Raw genomic sequence first — 27,882 nt, forward strand, 5'->3', positions numbered from 1 at the left:
TTGGTTATGGAAATGCTCCTACTTAGTGACTGAAAGTCAAGGAAAAGTCATGTAATCTTACATCAGGGCCACAGTGGGAACCCAGAAAGCAAGCAAGCAAGAAAGAAAGGAAGAAAGAAAGAAAGGAAGAAAGAAAGAAATGGAAATGTGAGTACTATGTTCAGTTCACCAGTTCAGTGTCAAAACACACCCACACCCACAGTCCAGTATTAAATGAATAGTGAAACAGGATGCGATGGGGTATCATCATCTCTCTCTCCTCCTCTCTCTCTCTCTCTCTCTCTCTCTCTCTCTCTCTCTCTCACACACACACACACACGCACGCACGCACACAAACAGCAGTCCTGGCTGATTCCTCACCTGTCTTTATACAAGCTGAGCAGCAGTCTCTCATCCTTCCCTTTTTGGAAAGAGATAATGATGCTCGTTTCACAGCTCAAAGAAGTCATTACTGTGTGACACAGCCTTGAATGTAGGATATCAAAGCGCTGCAGAGTGCGGCCCCCCCACCCCCCTAAACGGGCACAACCTCGTTAAGACAGCAGAGACATGAATTAATCATCGCTCCACCCTGTTACAGGGCAGGAAATTGTTAGCAGCATCAGTTGTTGGGAGAAATGTCCCTTTGAATCACTCGAAAGCGTGAAGCTCCTCGCAAATCTTTCATCTCATTAGAAGATCACTGCCAAAATCACTCCACCAGATAAGCCAACGGACGTGTTCCTATGTACCGTCATCTAATCTCTTTCACACATATGATAGGCCTGGCAAGGTGAAATTTAGGAGGAAATGAACATTAGTAAATCAGATATGACAAGGGGATTAAGGACACATTAATGTGAGTTTAAGTGCAACACAAGGTATTATAAGGGAATACTATGAGCCTCATAACTGATATAATCCCATTAAAAATACACTAATACAGTATTAATAGAGTTCTATAGGATAACCTGTTCCCCCAAATGCCAAAGGAACAAATCTCCATCCAGATGAATTTTCTTTTATGGGCCTTATCCTCCCAGTGTGTGAGAGGCTCTGTCACTTTTATTTCCAGGCACCGCCAGAAATGGACATTCATTCTGGTGTCCTATTAATTTGCGTAGGTGGGCAGGAATGCAATCGCTGTGAAAAAACCTTCTTTTCAAACGCAAAGTATAGAGCCATGTTATGAAATGCCAGACTGAGCTGTTGTCTGGCTTGTTGGTCATTGTGGAAAAGGCCTGTTGGAGCACTTAGCTGTTTATTATGTAGTTTACTACTGTTTGAGACTGAAGTTTGCTGTGATTGTGAGTTACAAGGTAATGCAATCTTCAGTCTACTGATTCAATGATACTTGTACATGACAAAGGTTAATAAGTTGTCTGTGCTAGCCATTGTGGTGGTAGTGTGCTGTTAGGCTAGTGTTAAAAAGGTATCAAACCCAGTTATTATTGGTGGTCAGGTTTTATGCATATTTATCCTTGTTCATTATTTAAGTGCAAGATGCTGACATTTCTTAAATTGGTATAAATATATACTGTTGTATGAATTGTCCCTTCTGTGTGTGTTCTGGGGAATGAAACAGCCTGGTGTAGTGGAGATAGGTTACATACACACTGGTGTAGTGCAGCATACACACCTCTGTCTCGAGGGATTTTGTGTATCTCAACTTGAGAATGATATTCAATTCGGCCTGGGGTTTATGATCAAAGCACAGTAACAACTGGAAAAGAGTAATGGTCTGCAGTAACCTTCCAGTTCCTCTCCTGTTATCGAGGTTTTGACGTTATGCCAAAAATCTCCTAGCAACCATGACTGGCACCATGTCAGAAGAAGTAGCAGTTTAATCGGCCCTTAGAGGGTAAGAATCTATAGTAATATAGTGACTCTGAGTAATCACTTTCAAAATGGACTGAATGTCCACGATTATAAGTTATTTCTCTGTTGGATCTTGTTCTAATTTGTTAGCAGCTGATTTCACTGATTATTTCCTCTTCTCCAGCTGTAGGTGCCAATCACAGAAATCACCTGGTGTAGTGTTTAGTTGGAATGAAAAGCTGCAGGCTCTTGGGTTACTACAGCACATGTTTGAGAACCACTGCTCTACTCTATGGTGTTTCACCAGATTTGTAAATAAAAGGTTGCAGTGAGTTGTGGTCTGAGGGAGACCTTCACGTTCATTGTTTTGAACTGGCAGCTACCTTGCTTGCAATGTAAATATTCACTCTGTTGCACTTATACCTCTCCCAGAGGGTCCAGTGTACGCTGCCAATGCTCTAAAACAGTGATGCTCTGAATTAATTAAGAGCAACTGTGCCAGTGCTCTGAATGTAGAATAGTATTGTAATGGTTCTGCAGAGCGGCACTTTGTGAACTAACTCCCAGAAGAACGTCAGGTCGTTAATATGGGTCATGAAGGTCTGTGGAAGGGCAGGGGGACTGAGGCGGCCATGAACAAACACAATTTTAATGTACAAATTTGCAGTCTCTTTATGTAAGTAAATGAACGTTATCTTCGCAGCTTTGCGGAGCCAGATCTACCAGCATCATGTCTTAACACATGCAACAGACGCCATCTTGCTATTGTGTGGCCTGTTTGTTTAATCCAACTTTTACGTCTGTCAGGAAAGTGGGCAATTTCCAAGCTGCAAGTGCTCTTAATACAAAATGTTGAAGTAGGGTGGCTCATTCCCACATTGCGTCCCCACCTTTTCTCCTTCTCTCCCACTTTTGGCTTTGTGAAGTGCTGGTTTGAGGGCTGTAACAGGAGTATCATTCACTGTAATGGTGTAGCCTCCTCCTCCACAGCCCTCACTTAGATCACTTAATCCACTTCAACAGTCCGGCTCTGTGCTCTGGATGAACACAGCACGTTCACGCTGGGAGGATAGACAGAGACTAGCGCTGACCTGTGAGCTTGCACTGAAACGCCACACTAAAACACTTGAAACCCTTGTTTCCCAGCTCACTTAATAACTTAGATATGGAGTATGCCCACCATTATACCTCAAGTCAAAATGCAAAACATTTTGGACGAAACAGGTCTCTCACACAGTGCTTTAAAGAGCCACAAAGGACATACCAATAGAAACAAGGGAGAACAAATATAGTGGACGACTTTTATAATTCACAGAAATGTAGAGGTTATGAAGTGCGGGCTTCTAAATGGACATAAGCCTGTTCAACCAAAGCTATCCTGTCAAGTGATATTCAAATCCCAGTTTCTTTTTTAATGACACAAAACTCAGCGTTATCTTTCCAAATAATGAAAATAACGACTTGACAGTTTACAAAAAGGTAGACAACTTCTATAATTCATATTGAAATGGAGTTTATAAAAGGTCGCAGGTGGGGCGCTTGGCCTCACAAAGAGGAAAGAGTATTTTTGCCTTTATTAGCATTTTTGCTTTATTAGACAGTTTAGAGTAGAGAGAGACAGGAAAGATTGAGGGAGAGAGAGAGAGGCATGACAGGCGACAGACGTCCCAGGGCAGATTAATGCGATCGCCTATAGGTAATGAGGTTTTACAGCTTTCATCAGTGTACTGAGATTTCAGGTGCAAATCATTTGGGGAAATTTTTTGGCTTCACTTTCTGTGAAGTTGCCAGGCCAAGTGCAGTTTGCAGTTGCCTTTGCAATGATCAAAGTCAGCCTGTGTCAATCTGAACGACACTGAATATGGCAGAGATTTACTTTTTCATGCCCTGCAAAGCTTCCTGTGCAGATACCTACAGCTCTACTGGAATTTACAATTTTGAAGACCTTAGCCAAAAATGTGTGTGTGTGAATACCTTCATGTGTTGTCACATGATGCACACATACAGCTGCCTCAGCCTGTAGGCATGGGGAAGGGGAAGGGTAAAGGTGGGACCGGATCCAATATCTAGTGGCTGCATTGCTGTGACTGGCAAGGAAGTGACGATCCAGGGTGGATAATTCTGGTGGCCTGGAGTGATAATGAATATCATAACTCAGGGATGAGTAACGGTTCAAGGTATATATTTAAATAACTTATAACCTGTTCGGTATGAAGGAAAGGTACTAGGGTCGAGGCTGTTGAGGACCTGAAACTTTGTGACTGTAGCATGAGGTTATACAGAGGCTGGTCAGGTCTGAGAATGAATTAAATTAACTCATAATGAATTCTTAATTCAATGGGATCATCCACATCAGATGATGGCGGAGAAAGCCATGGGTTAGGTGATGATCTGAAAATAAAATCACCCAATAAGTGCACAATACCCAAGCGGCAATACTGATTAGTTGATTTTATTACCATGTCAAACTCTAAAGACCGAAAAACCAGCGCTTGCTCATTCACTCCTCAGTCTCTACTTGTTTATTTGGCACCAGCCATCATCGTCAGAAGGCTGATACTGAAACATCCATATGACATGCTGCTGCTTGGATAAGCAAGTAGAGGCTGAAGAGTAAATTAGCGAGTGCTGGTTTTTCCTTGTTATATTGTGTCTTCCTGAACCTGGCACCCTATTAGTTTCAAGTGTTTGAAGTTTAGTGCGCCATTTTCACTTTCTATAAACTAAAGATACCCAGCTCCAATGGGCTTACAAGACACATCTATACACCACAATGCAGGATGTGTGTATAACAAATTCCAAACAAACCCAGGTATCACACAAAAATTTGGCTTGCTGTTTTCCTCAAATAAGGTTTGCCACATAGAATCCCCTTTGTATGAAGCACAATTGTGAAATTGTGACCTTGTTGCAGGCCATTGCAGCAGTGGGTGTCAGTGAGTGTCGGTGATGTTGTGATGCTTTTTGCTTTCACTAGCATGGAAAAAAACGTGTATTTGTCTGATGAAAAGGTGATGAAATTGTGGGTGGCAGGGGGTGGAGGGTCTGTCCGTCCGTCAAACATGATATCTCAGGTGAAATCTCAGACACCACCGCTCTGTTTTTGACAAAGCTTGGAGGGACGTGTACTTTGACACTGTGTTCTGGTGACACTGATTGGCCAAATGGAGACTCTATAATTAAAGGTCAAAATTTCAAACTTTGAAAGGCTGTAACTGATACAAACCGGGCTTATTTTGATGAAACTTGGAGGGATGATGCATCTTGTCAGCGATTGGCCCAAGTGGTGCCTGCATCACTCATGCGGGACAACATGTTTTATTAATGGGCTTGCTGCAAGCACAATTGCCATTATTTATTACGCTTCTTAATATTATTCCGCAAAAAGATCCCCCCCCAAAAAACTGGTGCACTATCTCCTCCCACACCGTTTGCACCAGAAACTCCGTTCATTTATGCTTGCATTCAACTTTTTGATCCGACTTTTACTTTTTGCACTATTTACGTTTAATCGCAAATTAAAACCACATACACAATCATTGACGGAATGTTCAGAGACCAGTGGAGCAGGTGGGGCCATTCTCACTGACCAGAGTCGTTAGCAGACGGCCACACACACACACACAAACTGCAGATATAGCTATAGCCACACACACACCCCAACCACCGAGACACACACATTCACACCACAGCTACCCGCACACACACACTAACACACACACACCCTACAAACGCCCTAGCAACCACCTAGTACACCATAGCAACCACCTAGAAACACCCTAGCAACCACCTAGTATACCGTAGAAACCACCTAGAACTCCCTAGCAACCAAGTTGTAACACCCTAGCAACCACCTAGAAGCGCCCTAGCAACCACCTAGTACACCCTAGCAACCACCTAGAAACACCCTAGCAACCACCTAGAACTCCCTAGCAACCAAGTTGAAACACCCTAGCAACCACCTATAAGAGCCCTAGCAACCACCTAGTACACCATAGTAACCACCTAGAAACACCCTAGCAACCACCTAGTACACCCTAGCAACCACCTAGAAACACCCTAGCAACCACCTAGAAACACCCTAGCAACCACCTACTACTCCCTAGCAACCACCTACAAGAGCCCTAGCAACCACCTAGTACACCCTAGCAACCACGTACTACACCCTAGCAACCACCTACAAATGCCCTAGCAACCAAGTTGTAACACCCTAGCAAGCACCTAGAAACACCCTAGCAACCACCTAGTATACCCTAGCAACCACCTAGAATTCCCTAGCAACCAAGTTGAAACACCCTAGCAACCACCTAGAAGCACCCTAGCAACCACCTAGTATACCATAGCAACCACCTAGAACTCCCTAGCAACCAAGTTGTAACACCCTAGCAACCACCTAGAAGCACCGTAGCAACCACCTAGTACACCCTAGCAACCACCTAGAAACACCCTAGCAACCACCTAGAACTCCCTAGCAACCAAGTTAAAACACCCTAGTAACCACCTATAAGAGCCCTAACAACCACCTAGTACACCATAGTAACCACCCAGAAACACCCTAGCAACCACTTAGTACACCCTAGCAACCACCTGGAAACACCCTAGCAACCACCTACTACTCCCTAGCAACCACCTAGAAGAGCCCTAGCAACCACCTAGTACACCCTAGCAACCACGTACTACACCCTAGCAACCACCTACAAATGCCCTAGCAACCACCTAGTACACCCTAGCAAGCACCTAGAAACACCCTAGCAAGCACCTAGTATACCCTAGCAACCACCTAGAATTCCCTAGCAACCACCTAGTACACCCTAGCAACCACCTAAAAACACCCTAGCAGCCACCTAGAACTCCCTAGTAACCAAGTTGAAACACCCTAGCAACCACCTAGAAGAGCCCTAGCAACCACCTAGTACACCCTAGCAACCACCTAGAAGAGCCCTAGCAACTCTACAGCAAGCCCACACATTTTGTCCAGGAAATGTATTCTAGTTTGTTTTAGTTTTGTTCATGTTATCAGTGAGGCCATATTACCCCATACTTGATATGTAATTGTATTCATCAGCATTAATAAAAAAAAAAATCCAATGCATTAACAAGGCTAATATCATCAAAATTGTTGGCTATATCTAAATATACCTAGACTTCATCATCATTGAAAGGATTTCATCGTATTATTTAATTGCTTGCTTTTTTATTTGGTATAAGTTATTTTTGTTCTTTCTGGTCAGCCGTCATTTTGTAAGAAGTGGAAGTAACTTTTGCTCAGATGGTCTTGTGTTTGTTTTATTTAAATATTCCAATTGTTAATTAATTGCAAGTAATTGTAATTAATATAAAAAAAAATGTGTAGCAAAAAAATAAGGTCTTAGTGATTATTAGTCGGAAAAATGAATGAATCACACACCAAATCTTACTTCACACAATAATTTAATAAAATCAACCACAGACTAGAAAAACGGAGCAAAGGCATTTTGTATTGAAGAAAAAAGATCAACTAGCAACAGGAAGTTTCTTTCCACTGTAAGCTTGAATTATTACATGTTTACAGTAAATTTATAATCAGTCAAACTACACATCATTATTGTATGTAACATAATTTCTGTTGTATCAGGTCATGTTAGCCAGCTAACTTGTAACAATCAGATGAGACATGTGTAACACTCAAATTTGACTCTTCTTGACATTAGAGTAGAGTGAGTATACCCAAGTATATTTTACATTTTTCCAATATTAATGTGTATTGAGGTTGCTGAGTATTCCATACAGCAGGTGCCACCAGATTTTGACTCATTCAAGAGCAAAAAGCACAGCTGAGCAGTAGATGACAGCAAGGTGAGTCTTCATTTTAGTCTGAAAGTGTAGCTGACTGTAACAAATACAAAGGTTTTACAAATTAAGAAACAAAATACAGGATAAGGCGAACACTGTGAAAAATAAATCAATATCATAACCAGTCTCTCAGAATGTAAATTTATCAGTACGTGACTGCCACAAACCACAGAAATGTCTGTATTTCAGGTGTCAGTCATGCTTGCATGAACAAGTCTCATGAACAAGCTCTCCTTTCTCAAACCCATGACACCTTTGCCTACCAGCATAAGGGATGGCCGCACTACAAAAGGAGCCAATTCATTCACACCAGTGGGTTTACTTTAACTAGTATCGTCAACTCTGTTACATACACTTTTGTACATATGTGCCAAAATACATAATTGATAAATGTGTCAAAATGCCTTAAGCCTGCAATCAATAAACTAAACGGAGATCTGTCTGGATCACAGTTGCAGAGATACAATAGAAATCATGAAGAAAATAAAAAGTATCCACCAACTTCAAGTATGCTCTTCCTTGGCATTTCGTTGAAAGAAAAAAAAACTGTCCATCTTTTTCTTCTCAGTGCATTAAATACTGTATCTAGCTTATTTAAAAACTTTTTTTCACAGATCTGATGTACATTAACCTTCTGCAAAGAGTTTTAAGTTGTACTTAGAAACTTGGAGAGGAGTTGATACTTCTACGAGTGCGTCCCAGGCTATCCTAAGATCTGTATATTTTAGAAGTATTAAGAGCTTAATAAGAGTAGATCTTTTACAAGGCAGTCTTATCTATAACTCCAGGCAACAAACTTTTGAGGACACTGGACTGAGGGTGTTGTGTGCCTTAAGTAGATCATTAAGCCTAAAGTGAAAACGAGCCACACTGCTTCTAAAAAACAGTGGGCTTGAAATCATTTTAGGTGTTAACAAGTGTTTTCAACCTACTGTACAGTATTCCAGTTAGTGTGTATGTGTCGGCATCTGACTGACTGAGGGGAAAGTTAGAGTTAAAACACAGAGAGTACTTTTCAGGTTTGGACTGACATCTACTGGTTAAAAGTATGCTATTGCAATTGCAATCTGCTATTGGCTGATCTTGGTTGCTATTGGCTGATCCATGACAAACCATGACAAAACAGGTAACCTAGATCAAAGGTAACCAAGATCAGCCGAAAGCAGATTACAATTGCAATAGCATTTTAACCAGTAAATATCAGTCCAACTTGAAAAGAAGTCTCTGTTTTTGGTTTCCCTTTAAGAAGGTTGCAGACTATTTCACAACTATTTTAAATGGCAAAAGGTGAGAGAATCAATGTTATAGCGCAGCTCTGGCTAACATGAGAATAAAAAAAACTATTCCCATACATCTGAGATGCGCCTTTTTATGATCTATAATAATAATCCCATAGGTTCAGGTTGTGCATCCAAAAACCAGCTTCTTTTCCTTATTTTCAGCTGACACAGTGTTGAGCATGTTTTTTTGTGCTCAGACAGGCAAACACTCAAAGTTAAAGCTACAATATGCAACTTTTTTGACATTAAAATAACAATAGATAAATAGGATACATTATACATTATCACTCTGTCTTTGTCTGTGATCCTGTGTGTACATGCCTAAAATTGGCTTTTCAATTATGTTTTTGGGCAAATATGATTTGCTGTGGCTGTGTCTCATGGGCGTGGCCAACAATGAGCTGGGTACCGATCAAGGTGAGGCTAGCAGACACAGAGCAGGGAAGCCATAGTGACAACAACAATAGTGGAAAGCAGTAAGAAGAGAAAGAACAGCGAAGCGAAACGTGCAGCAGACAAGACCCGATCAAAAACACGGTGAACATCAGCATTGCTTTTTTTATTGTCTGCCTGCGTTCACCTTCTGCATTTTCAACGCCTGTGGTGGCTTTATGGATGCCGGTTACCTCAGCCTCAGGCTAGATGCCTTCAAGGCAGACAGCTGAAGATGAGTGACAAGTGTTGGGGCGGGACCTTGGCCAACTGACGGAGAGGAGGGTGAGAATAACACTTCCTGCCTCAAGGCAAAAAGTTGCATATTGTAGCTTTAAAAATATTACAATTTTTAGCAAGACACTGCCATATTTCAAACAGTCAAACTGCAACTACAGTAGCCATGAGCAGTGCTTTCCACATGCATCTGTTCAGCACTACAAGCTAAAAAAAGGAGTTTGGTGGATACACAGTAAAATATGTGTCATATTTCATTTCCTGATTACTCCAACTTGGACAATGGACAATGGAGAGAAACTGGATGGGATAATCATGTTTCTATTAATCTGTTAATAATCTGTTGAATAAAATCAAACCTCAAATGTCCCATTATCATGTCCACTCAAAAATGTTAAGTTTAAAACGTTTCAGCTCTTTGTGTCGTTGAACACCCAGCAGGACGAAATGGGAGTCAGAAGCGTAGCGGCATAAAGGCACTGTGTTATTTCTACAAGTCGACAGAAGTGGATCCGAGAAGAATCACTACCACATCTTTGACCATTTGCTTTTCAGAGAAATGATGGATAATTGAACAGGTCCAAAGGAAAAACCCAGGCAGGATATGGAGGGCTGATTGATCTCCAACACCAATCAAATACTTATCTGTCTGAGAGAATCCAGTGAGCAGTAAGTGTAGTCTGAACTTAAGGGGCAAAACTGAGTCCAAAGGTCAGTCAGGGGTGAGGGCACAGAAGGCAATCTTGTTTGTTTTGTTTGTTTGTTCAATGCCTACAGGGTAGACTCATTAGAAAACACACACACACACACGCACACCAACAAAACCAAGCTCTATCACTCTAAGAAGTTGGATTATGAGAAAAGACTCCAAAAACAAATACATAAAAGGAAGAAAACCTTTACACTCTGCAGGAGGTCATAGGTAGGAGCTGTATTAAAGGGCAATGACACTGATTTTGTCATGTGGGTCCTATGTTAGTCTTGGTAGGAGGAAACACATCCGTTGTTCAACATGTTTCTCCATGACTGAGATATTTAGCATCTATTTTATGTTGAGTAACTATATGGTGGTAGCCATAGACACACATCTAAAAATGAACAACTTTTCAGAAAAATGTCTACTGCTGTGTTTAGTATTCAATTTTTATGCAATGTCATTTTTTACGTGTTTTTCAAATGTATAAGGTAGAATTTTAGATCATGCGCCTAAAATAGACAACAAATGTGTCAAAACGTTAAAAAATGACAAATTTGGTCTGAGCTATTAACTTAAATCAAGGCAAGAACCAGACCTACATGTCAAAAACGACAGTATTGCCCTTTTAACAAAATAGAGACCACATCAATAAAAGCGGTTCAACACAAGCAAAACCCACAAAAACATCAATCTTTATGCAAATGTCCACAAGTAGCTTTTTAAAGAAGTACCACATAAAGGAATGGATCCGTTACTGCAGGCTACCTTCCACTCCAGAACTTGTGTAGATGGAGGTTCACGATGGAGATTCACTCATCCTCACAACAAAAAATCACTCAATAAAAAAAAAAGGAAAACATCCATGTGCTTGGCTCTGCTTGTTTGTTTTGATCCACGACCAGCCAAGAGGTCAAAAGGTCACGGTCCATGAAAGAATCAAACTGGTTTGGTTTGTTCCATACGAATCCATTTTATACAAATTAAAAAATGTACATAGGGATGGGGATATCACAAAGTGCTTGGGTGGGAGGATGTTTCTGTTGTTTGTTGATTACAGGCCTCCTAGTAGATGACTTCGTAGACAGTCGCCTTCTTGTCTCCTGAGCCAGTCACAATGTACTTATCATCTACGGAGATGTCGCAGCTTAGCACTGAGGACGACTCCTTGGACTGCAAGAGGAATAAGAGACGTGTGAAAATGTAAAAAGAGCTCGGCAGGATGAGAAAAAGGGAAGAGATGATGAAGGCTATGTATGTAACAAACGGGACACATATACATTCATGAATATCTGATACTACATCTACCCAAGTCATATACTGTATGTAAACCCTACTCTCTCTTTTCAAGATATTCATGCTTATATAAATGTAATTGTCTCGTGTTTGTGTGTCACTGCTCTATGTGCTTCTTCCCATTTGTCACCCATAACTGTAATCCCTGTTAATATTAACATTTAATGTACACACTGTTTGGTTTTGTATGTAACTCACTGTGTGCCCATTTGTTTCTGTCAGTTTTCACTAATAATAATAATAAAAAAAGTTTTGTCAAAAGAAAGGAGAAAAAAAAAAACCAAAAACAAAACAAATGGGCACTACAGAGAAGACATGATACAACTGATAGGATTCTTGGTCTAGTTCACAATTTACCATTTAGCAGACCCTCTTATCCAGAACAGCTTACAATGAATGAGCAGGGAGGAGTTTGTTGTCTCACTCAAAGACACAGTGGCTGATGCAGGGATCTAGCCTGCAACCTCTTGGTTATGGGACTGTCTCTCTGTAGCCACTGGGACACTCTGCTGCCCCGTCATACATGTTTTTTTACGGTATGTTTTGCTATGATTACCTGGAATATGCTGGCTCCATATGGTGTTCTCCATGCGTTGAGCAGATTGTCCTTTCCTGTGCTCACAAACCACTTCCCTGCAGAGGACGACAAACCACATTAGGCCACATCAGGGACACAAATTTGAAACATGCCTCTGTTGCCCCAGCAGTGACTCAGTTTAACTAGCTCTGGCATCATACATAAATTCATAAACACAGGATACAACGACAAACATTCAACGTATTATTTTTACAACCACAAAATAGTGTTCAAATAGTGGATTTGAACCGTGCATTCCCATTTGAACTGGTTCTTATATCAGATTCAGAAAAATATCTACAGTAGAAAAGCAGGGGCTTTTTTTTTTGCTAATAAAAGCTTTATCAACACATCTGAGTGACACTAATGGCCATGGACATATTAAAGCAGATTGTATTTCATTATCTGATCTGAGGGTTCAGGTGCTAATTTAAGAGATGGTTTATTAATTGGCAAATCAATTGGCTCAAAAAAAAAACCCAAAAAACTTGCCTTGATCTTATCTCTTGGCTCTCTTACTGTCCCTTCCTAACAAGTACAGGCATAAAACAACTATATTATCTTATTTTATAATACCCTAGCTATGGTAAGGAATTAATACTAATGTTATCATATGCAGTTGGATACACAACTTTCATTTATCTAGTTTGATAAGCCTGATAAATGATGAAGAACAATCAATAACAGAATAACACCCCTATCTAGGCTAGGTCCATTAGTTATATAGGTTGAGGTTTAGGAACTAATTTCTTAAATGTAGATGAAGTAACTCTCAGTCACACATTGTGGTTAGTTAGTTAGATATCCACCATTTGAACAAACTGACACCTAATCCGACAAAATAATTGGTGGCATCAAAGTAAAGCGAAAGCACCTAATGAGAGTTACTAAAGTTATGAGTCATCTTAAAGGAATAAACGAAGTTTTTGGGAGGTTGGCCTGCAAAATAGTTACGTTTTTGAAGATAGAATCATCTGTATGTTTCTCTTTGTGTATTGACGAGTGAATTTCTGGTAGCAAAATTTTTCCCAAATGGACATTTTGGAATGAAACCCTTCACATAATACTGTAGGTCACATATATAAATCCCATGCCATAGATTCTTACCACAGTGGGCAAATCTGAGTGAGAGCACACAGCTTTCATGGAGGTGGAGCTGGTACTTGTCAGGTTTGGTGACATGCAGGACCTCCACATTACTGTTCTCCATTCCCACCGCCAGCCACTCGCCCGTTGGACAGTAGCCCAGTGAGAAGATCTGCAAGGAAACCCAGAAGCCTCATTTTAATGGTAGTTACGTGTTTTATTCATAGTTTATATGTAACAGTGTACAGTCTATCAATTATATTAGCGTACTCCAGGATTTTTTTTAGTACATGGAGATTGTGTGTATGTGTATGTGTGTGTGTGTGTGCATGTGTGTGTGTGTGTGTGTGGGTGGGTACTGACATTACCATATCTATGGGTGTTGGCAAATGTTCACTGTATACAACACCATCAACACCATCATAAACATTTCAGTCCTTGACATACTAATCTGTTGAAACAGAAGGCTGTTTCAGTTTCTTAAATCTTATTAAGTGTGAAACAGTCCTTCTAGCACTGGCAGCACTTGCAATTATACTTCATGAAATTAGGTGGGTGAATGATCAAGTCAGTTTTCATGTTTAAAAAAAATTGTCAACAATTCTTTTTCAGATGACGAAGACCAAAATACGATACAGGTCATGAACTTGATAGCTTGATAAACCTGATGATAAAAACCGAAAGCCTTGTCTTTTTCTTTGACAAGAAACATGACAATATGAAAACTACTGGCATTAAATTTGCTGAAGCTGTTTTTCTTCCTCTCCGTGCTTCTCCCTGTCTGCCCTCTGCCTCTCTGAGCTGCCTCTAATGCACACACACCTCCTCCTCTGCACATTGAAGCTACAAAATGGGCCTTTTTCAGGAAAATTGCAGTAGTGGTCTATTATCGTTGCTCTTTTTCTTACCTAAAAAATTGATTCTAAAGATTCTAAATTCTAACTGCCTGTATTACAGTTGGTGTTAAAAGCATCAATGAGCCTGAAAATTGGAGCACAGGCCGGCAGACCACAGCCCCCCTCGCCTTAGTCATCGGTCAAATCTTCTGACGCTTGAAGAAAAAGTCTAATCAAAGCAACTGCAGATAACTGCAACTTCCCCTTTGATTTACAATTTTCATCACTCTGCAATGTGCTCTTTAACTGCAAATTAACAGAAAAAACACAAGATGAGTCATGATTTTTTCAGAAAAACCTGCACAAAACAGGTTTTGATCATAAAACCTAAAACTCCACATAGTAGTCCTAGCAATAATAGTAACAGGAGTAATAGCAGTAGTACTAGTGGTGGTAGTAATAGTGATAGTAGTACTAGCAGTAATAGTGTGCATGATGGTATGACAGTGGTGTGTGTCTGGTTTAGTGTGCTGTATACCTGGGAGGTGAAGTCGTGCTGCTGGAGCTGCCGTCCCTCTCTCAGGTCCCAGGATCGGACGGTGTTATCCAGGCCCCCGGTCCACAGTTTGGTCCCATCGTTGGAAATGTCTATACAGCTGGCCCCATCAGTGTGGCCCTGGAACTGCCTGCAGAAAAACACAGCGGCAGGCAGACACACACCCGACCACAGAGGTGTTTACCAAATCAAAGAACGACAAATCGATACCTTGTTGAGAACGTCTTTCCCAAGTTGTCTTGGAGAGAACGAAATTCTCAAGAAAACAAGCAAAGATAATATGTCTTTACAGTTTGAGATGTAGGCTTTAGGCTTGACGTCACACAATCAGTTTAGACACACAGTTGTTCATTTTTACAGCTGTTTCAACCGTCTCTGTACTAATGACTATAGTGATGTGTCGTTTTCGTTCTCGTCAGCCAAGTCACCATCTAATGCATCTTGGGTTGGCAAGTAAACGTCCAGGATTTGTATCCATCCTCCACCCTCGCATTCTTATGTTTTGGAATTGTATTTCCACTGTTAGATAGTTTAAAGATATAGTATAGTATAGTATAAGATATAGTTTTAGAGTTTAAATCAGTGGTACTCAAACATGTGCAATGGAGGCCCAAGAGTGTTCAGGTTTACATTCCAACCAATCGCTACAGCAACTGATTTCACTGATTAGCACCTTCAGCCAGAGAGAGGAGAAGTGATTAGCGAAATGAGCTGCTGTAGTGATTGGTTGAATGAAAACCTGTGGAATCTTGAGGCCTTCATTGCACATGAGTGAGCACCACTGATTTAAACTCCTTGGGTCTTTATCTGCTCCTGTGCGTTCTTGTGTCCTTCCATGCAGTTGTAATGCGGTGGTGTGTAATCCATGCCAATACTGAACACAGTGACGTAGACAGAAATTCAGTGACAGTGAGACTAATTGACACTGTTGTGGGGATTGAATATGTCATTGTTCACCCTGCCACCCAAAACACCCTAAATTTAATGTTTGTGAAGTAAAGCCAACTTGTATTTTGAGTTCATGAAATTTGCAAAAACTTTACTTTCTTTAAGTCAAATTTTTCCAGAATCTATGCAATTATGCTTGAAATTTTACATGGCCAGATAAAGTCGAGACTTGGGGTTTAAGGATGAGAACTATTACAGTATGTGTTGTGTCACCAGACATACACACACACACACACACATGCATGCACACGTGCATACCGCACAAACACACTCCCGTACTCCCAGCTCCATACCTAACCAGAGTCTGGTTGTGGAGATCCCAGACAGCAATGTTTCCGTCGGAGCAGCAGGAAAAGCAGACCTTGGAGTCGGGGCTGATGGCCAGAGCGTAGCACGCAGGCGCCGACGAAGTTAGCTCTGCCTTGATCCGTGGAGTAGGCGTGGCCAAATCCCAGATTGACAAAGTACTTGCCTCGCCGCCCACAATGAGAGTCCGCCCATCCGGAAGTAGCCGACAAGAGCGGATGTAGTTATCTCTGTTCTGATGTGACAGACACACACAGAATCACAATAACTATATTTGTAGAGCACCTTTCTTACCAAAAGTTTTACAGTTTAAATAATGCTGTAATTCAAGTACAACATAATAATTCAGATGAAGATGGCTCTGTCATTGAGAGACGGGTTAAGAATGTGAACTTGCCTCCTAATTTATACTAACCTTTTATAACATGCAAATTCTGAAGATTATGTCATTTTGTGATGCGGTAGGCTTATTGCACTGTAATGAATGTAAGAGCGTAGTAGTGTAAATTACACATAAAATTCTGCCAGTTTATACCCACTCATGACCTACAGAGGGCTTTCAGGTGATGTAACACCAACAGAACTGATGCGTTTCTAAATGTACAACTTAGCCGCCTCAAAAGAATATTGTAATTAATTTCTGTGCTGTTTTTGATGGGAATATAATAATTTCTGATCAATTTTGTGTTTAGATAATCTCAGTTTGTTAGCTACCAGCTAACCACGCACATCTGATTTGCGCACTAGCTAACGTATCTAGTAGAAGCAAATGTTAGCACTGGTAGTGGCTAGTAGTCGCATGTTAACATTCATTGGTTGCTTTGCTAAATTATCATGCTGGCTAGTTCGCTAGCAAACTATGCCCAAAACCAGTAGAGTACAGACTAGGACAAGGGCTAAAGACAAGATAGTTTCCTGTGTCAGTAACTTAAATTTGGAAACAAATGTACCCTATCAAACCATTCACTTTTACTTATAACATTACTGAATTGACCAACACAGGAATCTCCGTTTTTCTAGCCAGGTTGTTAAATATTTAGCCATTTTTTGCACACAGCCATTTCTCCACTGGACCATGATGATGATGATGGCACCAGCCGGTTGGTAAGAGGTTTGTGTCGCAACTGCAACGCCTCTACAGACAAACCAGAGTCTCTTTCACTCACAAGGCAGTCCAGCTGGGACACAGGGGTCTTGTTGCCCGGGTGACTGATGTCCCACACCTTGACACAGCCCTTGCCGCCGGTGTAGACATGACGTGTTGGGTTACTGATGGTGACAGCACACACCACCTCCCCGTGGCCAAGAGTATTGATCTGGCGTGCGTGGCGCGGGATGCCAGGGCCTATCAATGCATCGGGGGGAAAAGGCACAGGCTGCATTTGTCCATCAGCGCTCACATGGAAGGAGTAGGCTCTGGAGGTGAGAAAAGGATCGCATGGAAAGGGTGGCAAGAGAAGGGGGGGGGGGGGGGGGGGAGCAGGGAGGATAATTGCACAAGAGATGAGGATGTAAAAATGAAGGAGAGGGAATATATATGTTCATTTTGTGAATCTACTTAGCATATTTGCACCCTTTGTCATCTAGGAGAGGGATACATACGGTTTTCCACCAGGAATGCCCGACAGGTTGGGAGGAAGACCAGGGACACGTATGTGGTGGTGAGGATCAAATCCCACCTGCAGAGGGGAGAGAATGACACAGTTTACAAGCATTTCAAAGATATGCAAATGCTACACACACACACCCACATCCACCTGCACATACTCACACAACCCTAGAATTGTTTAAAGTTAAGTTAAAATTAATCACGTATATATATATATAAACCTTTAAAAACAAGAGATTAAGTAACACTGGCTTTTGCAGCTTATACATGCCCTGAATTCCAATGTTTTCTGTACTGAATACACCATAAACCACAAAGCCCCTGTCTAACCAAAGCTTATATGCCTAGTAGCCCCTTACTCTATCAAGCATGAATCCAGATAAGAAAGGCTGCAAACCAATAAGAGTTCTTTTTTTTTCTTTTTATTGATTTGAATATTAATGGTAACCTTTGTGGGATTTTGTCTAAATAGATAACTGTCCAATTAATTGTGATAATGACTATCAGCACTGTGTTCTGCGCCTGCAGCGAACTGCATTTATATATTTAAATTGTAACAGAAGGCATAACAATCATGCACCTCATCGCTTGTGTATGTGCTTGTATGTGGAACGAGTGTGTGTTCAGGCTGTGGAAAATTGGAAAACCGTCACAATCAGCCCTAGTCTCCCTGGCTGCAATAAAGTCATTCCAGTAGCTTTCTGACCAAATCAGATAATGAGTAAAAAAACATATGACTTTGGATCAGGCTTACTTATTGCTATTTAAAAACACCTAAAACAGTCATCACTAGTTGACTGAAAACATACATTAACAACGAAATACTGTGCATGACCAAATAGATAGAAGAAATCCCAACCCACTTAAACTTCGCATTTGTATTGAAGTCAAAATTCTGGTATCGTGACACTTTACTGTAGACAGGGTCCAAAAATAACTCCCACTGAGCACCCAGTGCTGCTAAAATGTGTCTTTGTCTGATAAATCAATAAGGGTGACCTGCCACACTGGCCAGTAACTTTTTGAGATGATAACATTTGTATGCCTCCGTTATATAAAGTCTTTGGTCTTTGGCTGTTCTCAAACTTTGTCACACTCTCTCTGACAATTAACCAATCAAAGCAAAGCAAAACACCGGCTCTGTATCAAACTGTTGACTGGCTGCTTGTTACAGTGGTTCTGCACAAACTGGTAGCATCTAAACTTCTGCAAACTTTGACAAAAAAGTATGAATTACTTTGGCTGGTAAAAGTTACTATGGGCAATAGGGATGGGACGATATGCTTGTCTCACGATACAATTCGATACGCGATATGGGGTTCACAATTCGATACAACCATGATACGATGTAATAAATAAAAGTTCAATGACAACAAAGTATGACTGTGCAGAATTATGTTTATTTCTGAGCCACAAAGCTTGCAATGGCAAGCAATGGCATTGGCTTGCTAGAATGTAAGCAACAATTTAAAAATGTCTTTACAAAGTGCAAATAATATAACTTGGATGGATGGAGAGCTTGTGAAATTGTGATGGACAAGCCATTTCATTTGTGATGACTACAGCAGAATAAAATTAAGCTAATATCGTGATTCATTTTTCTGCCTCACGATAAGTATTGTCACATTTTTGTATTGCGATATATTGAATTTCGATATATCATCCCATCCCTAATTGTCAGGATTTTTTTTGTTTAGTTTACTGAGCCAAAAATCAACCCTGACCCTGGCTGTAGGTATGTAGGTACATTTGAGTATATATGTATGTGTGTGTGTGTGTGTGTGTGTGTGTGTGTGTGGGTACCACTTGTGTGCGTCCATAAGCCGCCACAGCAGCGGCAGCCACTGCGCTCATCTGTGGGGAAATGTTATGCAGGCCGGGGTATGCCGCTCCCGCACCACTCAGCTCTCCATTCATGCCAGGATGGGGCACCATCCCGAACGGACCCGGGTAGGAGCAGGGAACTGCCAGCGGCGTGCGCAGGCCCGGGACTGGAAGACAAAACACTGTCTGATGCAAGTGTGCAGCGCTGTATTCATCAAAATATTGATTGCTGTTTTGACAGCCTTGTTAGTGTTAGTGCATACCAATGATACCATTTGGGGGGATGTGCAGTAATGGGCAGGTTCCTGTTTTGCACAGAAATTGACAAATTGAATAGCTGTCAGGGAATCATAATTTTCACTTTCTCTAACTAGGTGTGTATACGTGCACAATACTTGAGACAGATTTTTCTGCTCCGTCTCCCTGCTTAACTCTCCCTAGATTTTAGGCTACTCAAGTCAAGTGGCTTCAAGTGACAATTTTTTGTTTGGTTGTTAAATCTAGGCACATGATTATCAGGTGCAGGTGCAGAGCGAAACAGTGATCTATAATGATTTTTCACAGAACTTCATTTATTAATCCTACTCAATTGAAGAGCTCATTTACAACACAATCCATTTTGGAAAAAAATAAAATAAAAAATCATCACCTTGACTTCAACATTCAATTTATCCAGTATGTAAAAGGGGTTATCACTTTGTCAACAGGGGGCTTAAGTTCTCTACTATTCTTCAGATCATAATTTGAGCTGTCAATCATTTTTCTTTAGTGGATATGTGTGGATATCTCATTTTGGAACAGGATTCTTCAATTCATAATAACATTTTACAGATATTTAAATGTTTAAAAGCTTACAAACTGGAATTTGTAACAACTTATATATTCAAAATGTTTATCATTTCAATCCAAACAAGCGATATCTTCATTAAATGCGTCTGGTATTTCATTGATGAATGCAGAGGAGTTTTTATGCTCTGTGAAACTGAACAAACAGTGAATGTGAAGTGAGACTCACCCAGGGACTCCACTCCTGGAGGTTTCCCAGGTGTGGGCCTCAGGCCGGGGGTGGAGGTGCTGCTGGGGGTGGGAGCATCAGAGCGTGGGGTGGGAGTGCTGGACTTGGACACGGGCGTACTGGACTTCTCATTCTAGACCAAAAAAAACAAAAACATTCTTACTCACAACAGGACTTAATGTGTCTAATCCTTCACATCAGACAGAGCAGATATTCCTGTGCAGCATTGATGAATCCCGCCAGGAACTTGGAGGGTTTGGAGCGAAAGGGCTGTTAGTGATGTTTTCCTAATTTCCTAACAAAATTTAAATAATTTAATCTATTTCAATCAAAACATAACATAGGAACTATTCATAGTTTTACAGAGATTAAGATTCAGAAAATTTAGATTCTATAAAATGCCCTTTTTGCACCAAATTTAATCTAGGGTGTTCACCAATCTTTTGGATTCCCCCCCTATATTTTAATTTTGTTTATCATTACAAATACATTTTTTGACCTTCAGAAAGAGCTCAAAGTTTGCCAATGATATATAATACTCATTTTAGGCCACCAAACCCTTGTTCTCTTCTAAATCTAGCTATAATGATTATTTCTTCTTCTTCTTTTTACATTTTTCTCAATGTCTCAAACTATAAAAACAAAAAAGAAGACCAGAAAGCTATTATTACCCATATGACTCACAATATTAATCTCTTTGGACTTGGATGAAGGTGTGCTACTGGACGAGGCGATGGAGGAGGGACTGAGGGGCGGGTCCTTCTTTGACAGCCGACTCTTGTCCAATCCATTTTCCCGAGGGGAGTGGGCGGGACTTCCTCTAGGAGAGACTGGATCCTGCGGTGAGTGGAGGCGAAGGTGAGAGAGGAAGATGGACAAATGAGGGACAAGTTGTCCTGATTAGGTAACACATTCGACTCCATGCCCAAAAAATGTCTTACCTCATTGGAGACGTCCACTACCAAGTTGTCATCGCTCTTCTCTCCATCACTTTCCTGTGAAGGACATGAGAAACACACTCAGTTACTGAAGGCACACACTTGACTTTTACTCCATTTTGTTGTGGCAAACAAATCAGAAAAAAATTGGCAGGATTTGTGTGTTTCAAATTCAAGGAATTTGACTCAAATACCTCCCATAAGTGAATCACCTACTGCACGCTACATTATTCAGTCCACCCTACACACTAAAATCCCATAAATATTCATGTAGGGCACAAAAAAATCAAAACTTTCTACAAAAGAAGACCATTAAGATTATTCTTGTGTCATTCTTCTATCATTCGCCTTTTTGTATTGTTGTGTGTTTTACATATTAGATGAAACAGTCAAAATGGCTGCACCTGGGGCATCCTGATGGCTCATTTTGGCTAAGGCTCTTACTGTGAAACAGCAACACCCTGGGTTCAAAGCTAGGACCTTTGTCGCATGTAATATATCTCTCTCTCTTTCTCTCTCTCTACTGTCAACTGTCCAATAAAGCAGAAATGGCAAAATAAAACTGAAAAAATGGTTGCATTCTTAGAGACTCCCTGGTGTCTCAGTGGAATAAAAGCATCACATTATGTAATTCTCTCTCTCTCCCCCATCTTTTCTGCCTCTCTTAATTTTACAATCTAATCAAGCAGAAATGTTTCAAAAAGAATGACAAATAAGTTAAAGAAAGTCTTGTACTGTTATTAAAACCAGTCACTCACATAGCGTGTAGAGGCCAGCTCCTTATCATCTGTCTTGTGTTTCTTGCTGTCGGAGGAGTAATCAGTTGAACTGCGGTGCTTCTCTCCGGCCCGGAAACTGGCTGAGGGAGAGACGGACGAGCTCTGCAAGAAATCAGGACAGGATTCTGAACAGGGTTTGAAGAAATCATATTTTCATTATTTTAATTTCATCATACGTTATTATTCTTCACTTTACCCACTGTGTTTCTATTATCATACTTAATGCTAGAATCTTGTGCATCATGGTAGCGGCTGAGGTTCATTAATCACAGAAAATTATAATTATAATTTAGGGTTAATACTGAAAACATTAAACCGCCGTAACTACTTAACTACTTAATGTTTTACGGTGTAAAATGTTCTCTGAGTGAAGGGACAATTTCAATACCCAGATACATATTCCATCCATACAGGAATAATTCTCTAAGACAAATCAGCTTTGCACTGATGCATTACATTGCATTTATGGTACATCTACATTAACTTTATGTTCTCAATTCTATCAAAGTCCATCGCTCTATGTTTTAGAAGCAGTTTTGGACCAGTAGGAGGCCACACAAATACTCTAAATTGATATTATTCAACCCTGTCAATCAAAGGAAATCTGTTACAGGGTTCCCACACTCACTTGGATACCAAATTCAAGGACTTTTCAATGGCTTTCAATGTCTTGTTTGGTGAAATTCAAGGACTCAAATTTGGCATGTTTTGGGGTAAAGCATGACATTGGTCAGAATTAGACATCACAGAGGCCTGAATTCTTTACTCCTCATCTTGTCAAGACAACAAATCCTTTTGAAATCCTTCATTTTAATTAAATATTCATCACAGGGTTTTCCTCCAGATGCAAAAAATATTGATCCTAGGACAGTAAGAGCTCCAGAGAGCTGAGGCATATTCATGCATTTCAGTGCTATATTTATTTTTTTTAAAATCACATATTTTCAAGGCCATCCAATCATTTTCAAAAACTTTTATTTTAATTTTCTCAAATCCGCAAACTTTAAAGGATTTCAATGGCCTGTCGGAACCCGGTTGTTACAAGGGCTCTTGGGAAAAGTATTAGTCAGTATTAAGTCTGATGGAGGTTGGTGTATATGAGTCTCTCATATATGATGGCATATGACCTTATGACCTCCTACATTATAGCTTGCAACTTAAATGTGAATCAAATCAAAGATTACTACAAATCGTGTTGTATATGTCAGGACTTCCATTTAGAACTAAAGTTTATGCAAATCCAACTAAATTTAGCCAAATCTGGAACACAAACACAAAGTAACTCTGATCCACTCCATGGATGGATTTCCACGCCACTTTAGACTGTCAAAACCTTTCCCCTTAACATACAGTACCCATGCAATACTGGATCGCTGACAGTTTGACATCTATGACTATGAACTCTACAGCATTATTTTGAGGGTTCTTTTTTTTTTTTTTTTTGGTCCAGTGATGTCTCTATTTTCTTAATCAAATATGGCATCCTTTAAATACCATTACTTAAGCATTAATCCTCTTTGAGAAGCAAAGATCAAAATAAGGTCAACTAAACATTTCCTCTCTTGCTCTGTGTCTGTGTCGCTCTTGATCTCTCTCTCTCTCTCTCTCTCTCTCTCTCTCCCTCTCTCTCTCTCTGGCTGTCTCATTGGAAAGCGCTCCTTACCCAGCAGACGACGGACAGAAAGAGGAAGAGAGGAGGAAAATAAAGCAGGACCTTTAACTCGACCTTTCCACTAACTCACGCTTGTAACCTTTCCACTGCCCTTTGCCGTGCTGCAAGTGTTGATGACAAAGAATTTGTGGGGGAGGGGCGGGGGTTTGGTGTGTGTGCGCGCATGTGCGTGTGTGTGTGTGTGTGTGTGTGTGTATGTGTGGTGGGGTGGGGTGGCACTTCAACCTGTTTACATTTCAGTACTCCGTATGTGCAAACAATGTAGAGATGTCAATGTGTGTACAGGTGTGTGCACTTGTCTCTCTAAGTGAGACAGAGCAGGTTGAGGTTGATCCTCTCTCTCTCTCTCTCTCTCTCTCTCTCCCCCCCTCTCTCTCTCTCTCTCTCTCTCTCCCTCTCTCTCTCCAGACTGATTAGATTAATTAGCCTGCAAATTAGCTCTTTCAAAAACATCAAGGCAAATTAATTTTACTACGGAGACAAATGAAGGCGCTGCTGGCAATAGAAGCATTGTGTGTCAGTGTGTGTGTGTGTGTGTGTGTGTGTGTGTGTGAGCTGGGTAATAGGGCTGGGTAACCCCCCTTGTTTTACAGAGGTGCAGGTTTCATTTTTTTTTTTTTTTCCACTTTTATTAAGACTCTGCTCCTCTAGTGTCCCTCCTGTAATCAGAAGTACGGAAGCCCCAGTTGATCAAACTACTTCTGTCTTTAATAATGGCGGGCGCCATAAAGCCACCGCCAGCAAAACTCATGGCAGATGTTTGAATGCATTTTGGATTCAAAACCAAAAAGGAGTGACATGAACTCAATAAAAGGATGATCATCAGCAAGCTTTGCCAGTATTAAAATACTGTGGTAACTTGATAATTTTACACTTGTACCTAACAAGACATCCTACAGTTAAATCTGAAAGAACTGAAGAAGCCTGTATACTAGTGGGTGTATGTAAGTTCAACTAACTAGATCATAAAGAGTTGTGCATTTGAGTGTATATTAACATGTTATTACCAGTTACTTCAGTGCACTACAGAACACAGAAGTGTGTATAGTTTACATTTCATTCTAATAAAGAAATTAAATGGAAAGATTAAAATCAGATTTTGCCTCAATTTACCGCCTAACCCATATCTATAATGCACATAATCATGTACCACAATACTAAAAAGATACACTGTATAGTTTGTATTAATTCACAGCTATTTTCAGTCGTATATACTGTGTGTAAAATGGATATTGTGTGAAGTATGGGATCATATCATATCAAATCTCTTCCTTTACTTTTTCTCTCTCCCCTCCTTCTCCCCCCCCCCTCCCTTTCCTTCCCTTGACCCAGACTCCACCATGCCACTTCTTGCCATTGGCAGTTAACAGCCATTACCACGGTTACTGATCTGAGCCAATCAGATTATCTCTGAACATCCTCTGAGACAAGGGAGGGAAAAAAAGAGAGAGAGAGACACATCTTTGAAAATCCTGTATTTCTTTGTAATGTCTTTGTCTCTCTCTGACACACAAACGGTGACCTTGTGTACACCAGAAATCCTTCACTCCGGGTGCTTGTTAGCTAGTCTAATCCATTATCTCAGATCCCTATGTTTGGCCCAATTTGTATCTGATTCTTCAGACAACACAGCATGGAAAGCCAGAGCAAACTCCAGTCTGTACACTGTTCACACTTTTAAAAGAGCATCCCAACATCAACGAGCAGAAACAGGCTGCGGCTGATCACTAACCAGTGAATAAAACCAAGCAAAAAAACACAACAAGAAGCATCAATCTGCCTCAGCAGAGAAAACACTAACAACAACGCTGCACTGTGTTTATTTTCAACAGGTGAGGGACCATTCAGAATTTTAAAGGGGCCCTATGATAGGAATTCATATATTTTTCTGTTTTTATACACATATATGATCAAAGATGTTTGTGTAGACACTATTAAAATATGTTTTTAGTTGACTGGTAAAATTTAAAGTTATTGCTTTTTCAAAAACTCATCCTGTTAGCCATTCCGGACTAACTCTAGTCAAGGCATCCTGGTGGCTCCTTTCACTAAACTATTACTAAAATCCTTCCAATCAGACAAGTTTGCAGCATTTTAACTGCATTTATTTGCAAAACATAATGAAACATATTATTCCTATACTAAGTCATACTATATATAAAAAATTAATAAAATCACAGAATATTTGAAAACTGAATAATATGGGACCTTTAAATCCTTTTTATTTTGTTATGACAAGTGTTGGTAGATTAGTATCAATAACTGAACCAACAATTAACTTCATTGGATAAGTGCACTCAATTCTGTTAACAATACAGGCTGATGAGGCTCAGTCCTTGAACACAGAGAGGCTGCATAATTGACCGCCTTTTAGTATTGGCAACAATAAGCACGCAGACACGAACGCAGGCGCACCTATACCCACACACCTTTGTCGAAGTGTGAGGTGCTAACGCCAAGGACATTACGGTACAGATGTTCATGCAATTCACACACACTGTACCCTGTGGACTGTTGCCAAGGCAACTGTAGACCACTGACAAGGGGCTTATTGGTTTCATGAAGAGTGACTGTTGGCCGCCATGTCAAAGAGCAGCTCGGTGTGTGTGTGTGTGTATGTTTGTGTGTGTTCTTGCAGTGCACTAATGAAAGGCATTCATCATTTTGGTCTCTCTATCCCTACCACTGATTTCTGACGACCACACACACGCACACACACACATGCACCACACACACACACACACACACGCTGCTAATCGCTCCCATCATGGTGCCTACAGCTCTAAGAGTGTGTGTGGAGGAGGATATGGCTACATGGGGGGCAGGAGATAACATATTAAACATTCCTCCTGTCTCCACCTACTCCAAAGCACCAGAGAACACGGCCTGCTAAACTCACGGTTGTGTGTGTGTGTGTGTGTGTGTGTGTGTGTGTGTGTGTGTGTGTGTGTGTGTGAGCGGATGATAGGTTCACCAGTAGAGCTCAGACTGCTGGAATAAAGGAATGCTAATCTGCTCATTGAGTATTCAACAAACCAAATGTTTGCCTTGGGAAAAAAGCTCTGCTTAGGGGACTAATTACTACAAGCACTGGATGTAACGTTTCTCTATCAGCTGCCGCTCTCTTTCCCTCTTCCTCGCTTCGCCAGCCAGCCTTGCACTTATTGGTTTGCTCATTTTAGGGTTTCTCTTTCACTCGCTGCCACTCTCCCTCTCTGTCTCTCCCTTTCCCAAACACAAACACACACACATGTAACATTTCCATAAATCAGAATTTTTCATATTACATTATTTTTTTTGCAATAAAGGTGTTTACTACATAGATGATGAGTGGATTACAAGGTGTTGATGCTCTGAAGACTAGAGTCGGTTCAAAACCCATTATAGTTTAGTCTTTATAAATATTATTCATAGTAGTGTTTTCTAACTTAGTGTTTTACCTGATTATTGGTTTTATCTTAAATGGGTAACTCTACTGCTCAGTTGACCTTTGTATCTCATGAAATTACTCATGTGCTAATTTACGTTTAACCTATGATCTATTCTGATTAAAAGCCATTTTAATGAAAAAAATAAATAAATAAAATTCATGATGTAATTGTTCCAGGGATAATGTAAACACTGATGACAATAACATTACAACTACATTACAATCACATGTTTGTCGTATGTTTGTTTGTAACAACATTAATTGTAATATACCCAATTAATTGTAAAAGACCCAAAAAGCAAATCTATCCATCTAACTCAGATAGACGTCAGTGTGCAAATGGAAGAGAGAAAGGAATGACTTACCTTGACCGAGTCTCTGTCTAAGGAGGAGCGAGAGAGAGAGAGAACGAGGAGTAAGAGACAGAATAACATTTTACCTGAATAAAAGCATTTCATTCACAACAACCACAAGACAACATGCACAAAGACGTGTGCTTAATAGTACACAGCTGATACACACAGACAGATAAAACAGACAAATTAACTTCCCTTCTCCCTCACGCCCTCATACCCTTCCCTACCAATGTGTTTTCCTTCTATGAACAATAGCTCCACCGGACGTGAAAAATGGGCAAAAAGTAGATTTTTTTAAATTTATTTTTTATTTAACCTTTATTTAACCAGGTCGGTCCCATTGAGATACAAAGACCTCTTTTTCAAGGGAAGCCTGGCCAAG

General features: G+C 40.5%; 1 protein-coding gene across 23 annotated transcripts in view; it reads right to left on the bottom strand.

The window, feature by feature from the left end:
- Positions 1-11,273: 11,273 nt before the first annotated feature.
- The window catches only part of LOC139928389 (transducin-like enhancer protein 4), a 36,122-nt gene continuing 19,513 nt past the window's right edge, over positions 11,274-27,882 (bottom strand). For 6 of the 23 annotated variants that reach the window (XM_071920936.2, XM_071920934.2, XM_071920932.2 and 3 more), the window contains 13 exons: positions 27,510-27,526; positions 22,022-22,144; positions 21,267-21,320; positions 21,010-21,162; positions 20,326-20,458; positions 19,290-19,477; positions 17,480-17,556; positions 17,044-17,293; positions 15,865-16,112; positions 14,606-14,753; positions 13,253-13,403; positions 12,125-12,201; positions 11,274-11,445 (listed from right to left, as the gene is read on the bottom strand). In XM_071920936.2, the coding sequence (XP_071777037.1) occupies positions 11,338-11,445; positions 12,125-12,201; positions 13,253-13,403; positions 14,606-14,753; positions 15,865-16,112; positions 17,044-17,293; positions 17,480-17,556; positions 19,290-19,477; positions 20,326-20,458; positions 21,010-21,162; positions 21,267-21,320; positions 22,022-22,144; positions 27,510-27,526 (1,727 nt within the window). In that variant the 3' untranslated portion in view covers positions 11,274-11,337. Of the gene's footprint in view, positions 11,446-12,124; positions 12,202-13,252; positions 13,404-14,605; positions 14,754-15,864; positions 16,113-17,043; positions 17,294-17,479; positions 17,557-19,188; positions 19,212-19,289; positions 19,488-20,298; positions 20,459-21,009; positions 21,163-21,266; positions 21,321-22,021; positions 22,145-26,910; positions 26,936-27,509; positions 27,527-27,882 lie in introns of all 23 variants that reach the window. The other 17 variants (XM_078285440.1, XM_071920928.2, XM_078285439.1 and 14 more) reach the window with 11 other exon arrangements.

Source organism: Centroberyx gerrardi, chromosome 8 (assembly GCF_048128805.1).
Source record: "Centroberyx gerrardi isolate f3 chromosome 8, fCenGer3.hap1.cur.20231027, whole genome shotgun sequence".
NCBI lineage: Eukaryota > Metazoa > Chordata > Actinopteri > Beryciformes > Berycidae > Centroberyx > Centroberyx gerrardi.